General features: G+C 35.1%; 1 protein-coding gene across 1 annotated transcript; it reads right to left on the reverse strand.

The window, feature by feature from the left end:
• Positions 1–1,442: 1,442 nt before the first annotated feature.
• LOC109816802 (Tetratricopeptide repeat (TPR)-like superfamily protein) lies at positions 1,443–11,083 on the reverse strand. The gene is made up of 2 exons (XM_020381927.3): positions 10,216–11,083; positions 1,443–3,646 (listed from the first exon to the last, which is right to left on the reverse strand). Exons 1-2 carry the CDS (start codon positions 10,590–10,592, stop codon positions 1,588–1,590), a joined length of 2,436 nt encoding a protein of 811 aa, XP_020237516.1. The 5' UTR covers positions 10,593–11,083; the 3' UTR covers positions 1,443–1,587.
• Between the last annotated feature and the right edge of the window lie 518 nt (positions 11,084–11,601).

The raw sequence follows: 11,601 nt of genomic DNA on the forward strand, positions 1-11,601 counted from the left end.
TTGAAATTTGATTTAGTTGAAGATCATGATTTTATTGCTAAAATTGATGAGAGTAATGTTTGACATGGAAGATTTGGTCACACTTTTATGCAAGATATATTTGATATGGCAAATCCTAGCAAATAGTACATAAAGACAAGAGAAGTTAAATTGAATGATTATGATGATAATGATTTAAGTCAAGAAATAGATGTGCAACAACTTGATGACATGACACTTCTGAAATCAAGTTTTCGAGTTCATAATTAAAGTTTAAGATATTCAACGCAAATCTCAAGGAGAGATGTTAAATTTATGAGATTTTTCTTTATTTGAATTTTGATTTTTTATTAAATTTAATATAGGATATTTGTTATTGTTACAGTTTCATCTTTTATATTTTGTTTTCAATTAGTCAATGTAATTTCAACAAATAAGATTGTTAATAGGAGATTTGTTAAAAAATTTAAAGTGATTATAAATCTATACATAAGCATCCTCTTCTCTTCTATGAATTTTAATGACAATTTACTGTTTTCAATTTTAATTTCAATTTGTCTACAAGATCCAAATTTTCTATATTTTTGCAAAATATTTCCAACAAAATTGATTCTATGTTGAATACCTTATATGGAAGTGTTGTTCCTCTCAATAATGGAGTCGGTTTTGACCAACATTCCTACTTATAAATCAAATTCATGTATGTCGATTTTGCATATCAAGTAATTAAACTAGTATAGCATTCATGTGCACCTCCTTATCATCTTTTTTTCTTTGTCTACATACATGATCAATACATTATTTTAAAATTGATAACCAAAGACTAATATGTACATACAAGATGTGACTTCGGTTGACTAAACATTATTTTAACAAGAGAATCAATCTTGAACGCACCAAATCGACTCCATGTGTCCCAAAATAGACCTTACAATCATTCATTGAATCAAAAGATTTGATTCCATTGTCGCCTTTTTAACCTCCCACTAAGTTGACAGTGTTATGTATATTACCTATTAGTTCCTTTTCTCAATCAAGCAGTGTTCCTACGCCATCTAAACCTCCACTCCTACCCACCCTCTCCTTCTAGCTCCCCATTTCCCCTACCTTATCCTGTATTTTGTAATAAACCATCTATACATTCATGTCCTTTAATTCCACCTCTGCCTCCCGCCTATCAGACCAAAATTGCCTTGTCTCCATTTACTATTTTCCTTCTTGATGCCCTCCTTTGTCAAAGTAAGAACATTTTTGCTCCTCACACAATCAATATATTTTTTTCAATCGTTCAACTACCAAGCTCTCGAGCTCTGTAGCCAATTGATATCAGTGGGATAAAATAAAATCCCACTCACATGCACAACGGAAACGAGAATGAAGGACAAAATATATATATATATATATATATATATATATATATATATATATATATATATTGCTCCACACACGCACCGGAGGAAGAGTTGCACTAACAATTCACCAAAATTTCATTCATAACTTGATTCTACAATGCGGTACAATTGCTGCCTTCTATAGGCAAAACTAAGTAATTAAAAAATGTTATAAACCTATGCGTAATTGTCACTGTACCCTACTTGACTACATCAGTTACCAGTAGTCACCACAGGAGCAAATGCCATGCCGAAAATGATGGAACCGATTTATATCTCTGATAACAATTTCTCGCTGCACAATTTTTGATATCAACTTTATAACAGTATGACAATCTACACAAATCCGAAGATTTTTAATGATACGAATAGAACACGCAGCCGGAATTTGAATCAGTCCAAAAGCCAGGGCTAATCTTTCACTGTGCACCCACAAGAGCCGTTCCTTTTCACCATCCTCCACATCAAGCAAAACAACATTGCAATCAGGAACATATCCTGCTTCCCTGGTTTTTTTGTTTAACCATTCAAGCATTGCACATATTAGTTTGATGTCAGGATGAGAGGTGTCTCCCACAGAAAAATAGTGAATCACACCTTGTTTCTCAACCCAGCTTAAGCCTGGTTCCTTTTTCACCCTTTTCTTTTTCATATTTTTCCTAACAGAAGCAACGTTGTCCCATCTCCTTGCATTGGCATACATGTTTGACAGAAGTACGTGGGTTGCATCATCATGGGGCTCCATCTCAAGTACATGCTCCGCACAAACTTTACCTAGATCAAGATTCTTATGGATAACACAAGCACCAAGTAATGCACGCCACACCATAACACTAGGCTGAAATGGAATTTCTCCAATGAGCTTGACTGCTTCATCAAATTGACCTAATCTCCCGAGAAGCCATACCATGCAAGTATAATGTTCTACACATGGTTCAATGCCATAGTCCTGTAACATTGACTTAAAGTGAGTCTGTCCTTTGTCTAACAACCCTGCATTGCTACATGCAGACAAGACACCAACAAAAGTAAGTTTATTAGGTTTACAATTCGTCTGTTGCATCATGTCAAATAAATTTAGAGCCTCCATACACAGCCCATGTATAGAATATCCACAGATTATAGCATTCCATGAAACTTCATCTCGTTTGTCCATCTTATCAAATGTTAGCCGGGCATCATCGATTCTTCCACATTTAGCATACATATCTATCAACGAATTTGCAACTACAGTGTCCTTGCTATACATGGTTTTAATAGACAAGGAATGAATTTGACGCCCTGGCTCTAATGCCACTAAACTGGCAGAGGCACGAAGAACACTTGAGTATGTCACTTCAGTTGGCTCTATGTAATATCCAAGCATATTTGAAAATAAATTTAATGCTTTCTCCCCATCCCCTAACTGAACATAACCAACAATTATAGTGTTCCAAGTTACATCATTTTTCTCTGTTGATCCCGTGAATAATTTGACGGAGTTCTCAATTTCATCACACTTGGCGTAAACATCCATGAGAGCATTTGAGACAAACACATTTGAGTCAAGACCAACTTTCACAACATAAGAATGAATTTGCTTTCCCAAATTCAGCAAAACCAAAGATGCACAAGCTTGCAGCACACTAGCAAACGTAAAATTATTGGGGACAATTGATGACTGCCTCATACGGAAAAACAACTCCAGAGCCTCTTTACTTTTGTCACTCTGCGCATACCGAGCTATCATAAGACTCCAAGGGATAAGATCATCTTTCGGCATTTCTTCAAAAAACTTTTGCGCCTCAGCAATCTCTCCAGACTTGGTGTACAATTCAAGCAGCGCAGTGCCAACATAAAGATTCCTATCATAACACTCTTTCAAAGCACATCCATGAACACTTTTCCCAACCTCAAATGATTCTAGACCAAGACAGGACTTCAGTGCAGCAGAAATGGTAAAATGGTTCGGTTTAAGCCCTGTAACCCTCATCTGGCAGAAAAGTAGCAATGAATCCTCATGGCAGTAATTCTCAGTATAGCAAGCCACCATCCCAGTCCAAGACACCATGTCCTTACAACAAATTCCATCAAAAATTTGACGCGCAGCGTCAACATTTCCACAGACAGAATAGGCATCAATAAGCGCAGTCCCAACATACGCATCAGCATGATGACCAAGCTTATAAACATAAGCATGCACACTCCAACATGCGTCAGCCAAATCCATGCTCACCAGCAACTTGAGAAGAGTCGTGAAAACAAACTGGTTCACCTCGTATCCTTCTCTGAACAACCTGTGTTAAGAGGTACAGGTCACACTCAGAGATTAAAGTTGAATCTAACTAACTAGTAACTAACCAAGATTTTGCTTGAATAAACTTTTCCATAAGAATTTATAGGAGGGAAGAATAACAGGTTAAAATGAATTAAAAATTAACTTTTGCACTTGACTTTTATAAAAACTCTCCTGTCTAACTTCTCCAAAAGCTGAAGTGCAGAAGTTGTATGTAGCTTTGGGCAGAAGTTCAATTCATTTTACAAAGAACCTATTTTGATAAACTTCTCCTACGTACTTAGACAAAAAAAAAATTAAGGTAATGACTTGAGTTTCTCTGCCTTTGCAGAAGTTAAAAGAGAGTTTATACCAAAGTTAAGAGCATAAGTTGATTTTAACATAAGAGAGAAACTCAATTCATTTATGTTTTTATTTTCTTCCCTTATTATTTTTTTCTCTTATTATCATAGAGCTTAAATGATGGTGATGAGTTATTGCATGCATGATGCAGTCATGCTCAATGGAGTCATGCTCAATCGTGGATATTTTCTTTCTCTCTCGTGTAACAAACTAGATTCTATTTTTCCTTTTCTGTTTCTAGTGCTGCACGTTTTTCATTCCTCTACTTTGTTGCCTTCTGCTTCATACGTGGGCTATATAGACCCTTTCGTTTTGTATCATTTAACAAGAGTGAATAATATACAGATTATTCCCTTCCTTCTATGGTGCATTTACTGTTATGGTATCAGAGCTCTTGAAGTTCAAGAGCTCTGTAGGTTTCAATCGTTTCCATGGCGAGAGGTGGTGGTTCAGGTAGTGGAGGAGCGTCTTCATCTCCACCTTCGGACCCGGCTTTGAATCCCCTCAGTGAATATTACATTCATCCAGGAGAACATCCCTCAACACCTTTGGTCTCACCATTGCTTACTGTGAAGAACTATCATAGCTGGTCCAAGGCTATGAAGCGGTCATTAATTTCCAAAAATAAGTTTAAGTTCGTAAATGGTTCTTTACCGGCACCTTCTACCTTTGATCCAAGTTTCGATGCTTGGGAGAGATGCAATAATTTGGTACTCTCTTGGATCCTGAATTCTGTAGATCCAATTCTTTCTCAAAGCATCGAATATGTTGAAGTGGCAGCTACAGCCTGGAAGCTTCTAAAGGACAGATTCTCTCAAGGAGATAGAGTAAGGATTTTCGAGTTACAGGAAGAGTTGATGGCAATGAAACAAGGTACTAACTCTGTTGCACACTACTTTATAGAAATGACTACATTATGGGATGAATTAGACAATTATAGACCTCTCCCAGATTGTGTTTGTCATATGAAATGTGTATGTGTTGCTAGCAAGAATGGTAGGCTTTTCAAGGAAGAAGATTGCATCATGAAGTTTTTGAGTGGGCTGAATGAAGAATTTGATGTAGTCAGGACACAAATCCTAATGATGGAACCATTTCCAAATGTTAATAAGGCTTTATCCTTAGTTTTACAACATGAAAGAAGAATTGGCAGCAACAATAATGTTGAGGAACAAACATTTGTTGGTGCTATGGAAGGGAGAACATCTTTTGGCAGAGGAAAAGGAGGATTTAAGTCTTACGGATTTGGTAATAAAGGCAATTTTAAGCTCTGCAGTTTTTGTGGCAAGACAGGGCATACAGTAGACACTTGTTACAAAAAGCATGGATATCCCAACAATTTCAAAGGAAAAGGAAATGGATACAGCAACACAAATAGCGTGATGTCTGGATCAGCGGAAGGAAGTGGAGATGATGCAGTATCAAATAGAGACTCAGATATGCCTCAGCATTCCCAGTTCTCACCAGAGCAGTATAAGGCTCTCATGGCCCTTATCCAGTCTTCTAACCCTGCTAGTTCTTCAGGAAGCAATCAGGTTGCAGCTTTAACCACTACTCCAATTTCCAATCTGACTCTAAACTCAGGTAAACCAACTTCTCTGATTTGTTTAGCCGATTCCAAAACCTCATGCACCTGGATATTAGATTCGGGTGCAACAGACCACATTTGCTCCAATAAATCCTTGTTCACCTTCTTAGAACCATTGAAATCAAAATCTATATCAGTAAAACTTCCAAATGGTAACACAGTTCTAGCAACACATTCTGGTAAGGTCCTTTTAAATCCTCACCTAATTTTAACACAGGTTTTATATCTCCCAGATTTTTCCTTAAACATCATTTCTGTGTCTAAACTAATCTCCTCTCTACATTGTACAATTACTTTCTTGCCTAATGCTTGTCTCATATAGGATCCGAAGTCTGTGAGGATGATTGGTTTTGCTAAAGAAGTTGATGGATTGTATTACTTGATCAAGACTTGCCAGAAACCTACTACAAATCCTTCACAAATCAACACATCGTCAACACACAATTCTACCTATTCTCCTAATGCTTTGTGGCATTTTAGACTTGGGCACATTTCTGAGTCTAGGCTAAACATGTTATCAGAATTGTATTCCTTCATAAACAATTGTAATCACAAGCATGTATGTGATGTTTGTCATTTTGCCAAACAGAGGAAGCTACCTTTTTCAGTTAGTAATTCTAAAACTTCAAGACCTTTTGAATTATTGCATTTAGATTTATGGGGCCCTTATAGTATACAAACTGTAAATCATCAAAGATATTTTTTAACCATTGTGGATGATTACAGTAGGTATACTTGGTTAATTCTCTTAAAAAATAAATCTCAGACTGAACAATCACTAAGAAATTTTTCAAAATTGGTTGATAGACAATTTCACAGCAAAATCAAAACAATAAGAACAGACAATGGGACTGAATTTTTCTTGCATTCTTTCTATCAAGAAGAAGGCATCATTCATCAGACTTCTTCTGTAGAAACTCCACAACAAAATGGTAGAGTAGAAAGGAGACATCAAAACCATTTTAAATGTTGCTAGAGCACTTCTTTTCCAAGGAAATTTGCCAAAATCTTTTTGGGGTTTTGCAGTGACTCATGCTGTACATTTAATTAATAGAGTTCCAACCCAAGTTTTAGGATCAAAATCACCTTATCAGATTTTATATGGTGAGCTTCCTGATTTAAAACATTTGAGGGTTTTTGGGTGTCTATGCTACATTTCTAGCATTTCACTTCATAGAAAAAAATTTGATTCTAGAGCTCACAAATGCGTTTTTATTGGATATAAACCAGGAACGAAAGGTTACATGGTTTATGATCTAAATACAAAGTTGATACATGTTTCTAGAAATGTGCAATTTGAAGAACTCGTTTTTCCTTATGTCTTAAATGCTGCACAACCAGGAGATTTTTCTGCACCACAATGCATCTCCATACCATTTTCACCCACCTCTTTCACCAATTCAGATCCTATTCAGCCAGAGGAAGCTAACACCGAAATTTCATCTTCACATACTGAGGTATCTCCTACTCTTTTTTCTCCCACAGCTTCTTCTCCATCACCAACAAACCAAGAACAACCCACTATAATCTGCAGGTAGAAACTCAAGTAGAAACTCCACAACAGAATGGTAGAGTAGAAAGGAGACATCAAACCATTTTAAATGTTGCTAGAGCACTTCTTTTCCAAGGAAATTTGCCAAAATCTTTTTGGGGTTTTGCAGTGACTCATGCTGTACATTTAATTAATAGAGTTCCAACCCAAGTTTTAGGATCAAAATCACCTTATCAGATTTTATATGGTGAGCTTCCTGATTTAAAACATTTGAGGGTTTTTGGGTGTCTATGCTACATTTCTAGCATTTCACTTCATAGAAAAAAATTTGATTCTAGAGCTCACAAATGCGTTTTTATTGGATATAAACCAGGAAAGAAAGGTTACATGGTTTATGATCTAAATACAAAGTTGATACATGTTTCTAGAAATGTGCAATTTGAAGAACTCGTTTTTCCTTATGTCTTAAATGCTGCACAACCAGGAGATTTTTCTGCACCACAATGCATCTCCATACCATTTTCACCCACCTCTTTCACCAATTCAGATCCTATTCAGCCAGAGGAAGCTAACACCGAAATTTCATCTTCACATACTGAGGTATCTCCTACTCTTCTTTCTCCCACAGCTTCTTCTCCATCACCAACAAACCAAGAACAACCCACTATAATCTGCAGGTAGAAACTCAAGTAGAAACTCCACAACAGAATGGTAGAGTAGAAAGGAGACATCAAACCATTTTAAATGTTGCTAGAGCACTTCTTTTCCAAGGAAATTTGCCAAAATCTTTTTGGGGTTTTGCAGTGACTCATGCTGTACATTTAATTAATAGAGTTCCAACCCAAGTTTTAGGATCAAAATCACCTTATCAGATTTTATATGGTGAGCTTCCTGATTTAAAACATTTGAGGGTTTTTGGGTGTCTATGCTACATTTCTAGCATTTCACTTCATAGAAAAAAATTTGATTCTAGAGCTCACAAATGCGTTTTTATTGGATATAAACCAGGAAAGAAAGGTTACATGGTTTATGATCTAAATACAAAGTTGATACATGTTTCTAGAAATGTGCAATTTGAAGAACTCGTTTTTCCTTATGTCTTAAATGCTGCACAACCAGGAGATTTTTCTGCACCACAATGCATCTCCATACCATTTTCACCCACCTCTTTCACCAATTCAGATCCTATTCAGCCAGAGGAAGCTAACACCGAAATTTCATCTTCACATACTGAGGTATCTCCTACTCTTCTTTCTCCCACAGCTTCTTCTCCATCACCAACAAACCAAGAACAACCCACTATAATCTGCAGGAGATCCCTCAGACATAAAACAAGGCCCACATATTTACAAGACTATCACTGTAATACATCCATCTCTTCCCAGCAACATCATTCAGGTATTCCTTATCCAATAGAGTCTTATGTTTCTTTCCATGCTTTGTCACCTTCACATGCTGTCTATAGTGCTTGTTTGTCAGACATCCCAGAACCTAAATCCTTTTCTGAAGCTAGCAAGTTTGATCACTGGAAAAAGGCCATGGAAGCTGAAATCTCAGCTCTTGAACTCAATGGAACATGGAAGATTGTTGAACTCCCTCCAGGAGTGATTCCCATAGGTAATAAATGGGTTTACAAGGTAAAGAGAAAATCTGATGGCACCATAGAAAGGTTCAAAGCTCGGTTGGTAGCAAAGGGATATACTCAAATTGAAGGGTTAGACTATTTGGACACCTTTTCTCCAGTTGCCAAGCTAACCACCATTAGAGTCCTTCTTGCCTTAGCTGCTATTAAAGGATGGCATCTTCACCAACTTGATGTGAACAATGCTTTCCTCCATGGGGATTTGAAGGAAGATATCTACATGACTGTTCCACAAGGCATGACTGTTACAGGTCCTAATCAAGTTTGCAAACTCACCAAGTCTCTCTATGGGCTCAAACAAGCCAGTAGACAATGGTTTGAGAAGCTATCAACTTTTCTACCGAATCTGGGCTACTCTCACTCTGTTGCAGACCATTCTCTTTTCTTAAAACATAATACATTTTCTTTCACTGGCATTTTAGTATATGTTGATGATGTTTTGTTGTTTGGAGATTGTCTAACTGAGTTTGACTTTGTTAAAGGGAGTCTACATGCAGCTTTTGGCATAAAAGATCTTGGTATCTTAAAGTATTTTCTCGGTGCATTTACTGTTATCTCTTATAAGTAAATATGAAAAAATTTATCCAAACAAAACCTATCTAATAACTAATTAAGAGTTTGTTTTAATAAACTTCTCTTTAAGCATTTTAAGTAGAAAAAAATAAAATAAACATTTTCATAAAATGAAACTAGCTTATCCACAACTTAAATATAAGTTTTTGGAAAAGTTAACAAGAGAGCTTATATAAGTTATGGAACTTATTTCATTTTTTATTCTTGTGAGAGAATTTTTTTTTTTAATTAAAAGACCAAATTGAATATAAAAAACCAAATTGAATATATACCTATATATAAAGGGAATACATGAATTTATAACCATTTTTTTATTTCCATATTTTTCTAGACAATTTTTTCCTAAGTCTTTAATGCCTTGTTTGGTTAAGGAGAAATGGGTAGAAATAGGATGGAAAGAATGGAAATAAAAGAGTGGAAATAAGTGAAGTTGTTGAGTTAAAGAGAAATAAGAAGATGAGAAATTAAAAGGTGGTGGACTCAACCCTCTTATTTATTTTTATTTATTTATTTCTCTCTTATCCTTGTTATATATATTTTATTTCTCACATATTTTTCACTTATTTCTCACATATTTCTTTTTAACCAAATAATCAAATCTTTACAATATTTCTTATTTATTTTTACTCACTTTTCATTTCTTTCCATTCTATTTCTCACCTATTTCTTTTCTTTTTACCAAAATAACACTAATAAAAAATAATATTAGAAATTAACCACTAACCATTCAAATAAATTAACATATCCAAATTAAGAATTTAAAATTTAAAAAATTAAAATTAACTTATCCAAACAAAATATTTTAAGAATAATAAAAATTAAAATAAAAGAAATTTAAATACTTAAAAAAATTCAAATTCCTTTAAATTTATAAAATTTCTCGTAATAAGGCGGTAACTAACTGGCTAAATTAAGAGAAAGTGGAATGCGGACCTGAGAAGCAAGTGAAGGGCGCGATCGAATTGGTGGGAATGGGAGAAAGCCTGGGCCAGGGTGACGAAAGAGACGGTGTCAGTGAGGGGCATTTCGTCGAACAGTTTGGAAGCGTCGTAGAAGGAGTCGAAACGGACGTAAGTGTTGAGAAGGACGTTTTGGGCGAACAAGTCGAGAGAAGCGCCACGCTTGAGAATGTGGCAGTGGAGGCTCTTCCCTGTGTTTGGGTCGCGCTTTTGAATAGCTTGTTGGAGCATGGCAGCGTAGGAATTCGAATCCCACGAATGTGTAGAATAGAAGCATGGCGTGCCCTTGTTCCCATGTGCTGCGCCTGCTATTACCCTCCATACCTTTCTATCACCCAATGATCTGATCATGTGAATCTCCACTCTACCCACTCCACCCTTTCATTCTTTTCTGCCGTTTTCGCCGCCAAAACACAACTAAACAACTATTCAATTTCACCTGCGTCAATTATATTAGAAGTTTTTTTTTTTTTTTAAGATAGAAAAATTATAAAGATGATTATAATGAGGATTGAATCTAGGTTCTCATGTTTTTAACTAGTAACTACCTCAATTCTTCCTCACTCAACTACTAGATTAACCGTCAAAGTAGGCCGGGACCTATGGGCTAACTCGGCCCATCTTGAAAATGGGTCGGGCCGGGCCAAAAAACTTTAAGTTTTATAGTAAGTGGGTTTAGAGTTAACCTAGTGGTTTTTATTAATAGGCCGGCCCACCTTAAAAATGATTTTTATTTTAAATTTTTAATATACTATGAATAATGATTTTTATTGCTAAATATTATTCTTATTTCGAATTTTATTGATTTATTTTTAATAATATATTTTTTAGAATATTATAATTTAATTTGATACTTATAGTAGTTTTTTTATATATTACTTTCCACATGACAACATCAAAAGTAATATTAAAATAATATCAAAAGTAATATATTAAAAGTTACCTGTCAACAACTTATATTAAATGATTTGTGATTGTTAAAAATTGGAGAAAAAATTGAATTGGTGATAAAGTGCACTAAATTATTCTCCTAAAAATTGAACTAAATCATTTTTGTAAAATAATTGAATTGGACTATTGAAAAATTAAACTAAACTAGACAATAAAATCATAACTAAATTATTTTTATAAAAGGATAGATACTAGAGATGTGAAAAATGGTCCATTTAGATATATTGATTGATGATGTAATAATTGATAACAAAAAATTGTTAAGAAGTGAAATTGAGTCAAGTTAGTCAAATACAACAACTCAATCAAATTAGGTCACATCACTAATTTTCTCGTTTTGAAACCTATGGGTCTATTTAGCTCGATATATTTTTGTAAAGTAATATTATATGTCCAACAAAAATTGTAC

Source organism: Cajanus cajan, chromosome 11 (genome assembly GCF_000230855.2).
Source record: "Cajanus cajan strain Asha chromosome 11, NIPB_CcT2T_4, whole genome shotgun sequence".
Lineage (NCBI taxonomy): Eukaryota > Viridiplantae > Streptophyta > Magnoliopsida > Fabales > Fabaceae > Cajanus > Cajanus cajan.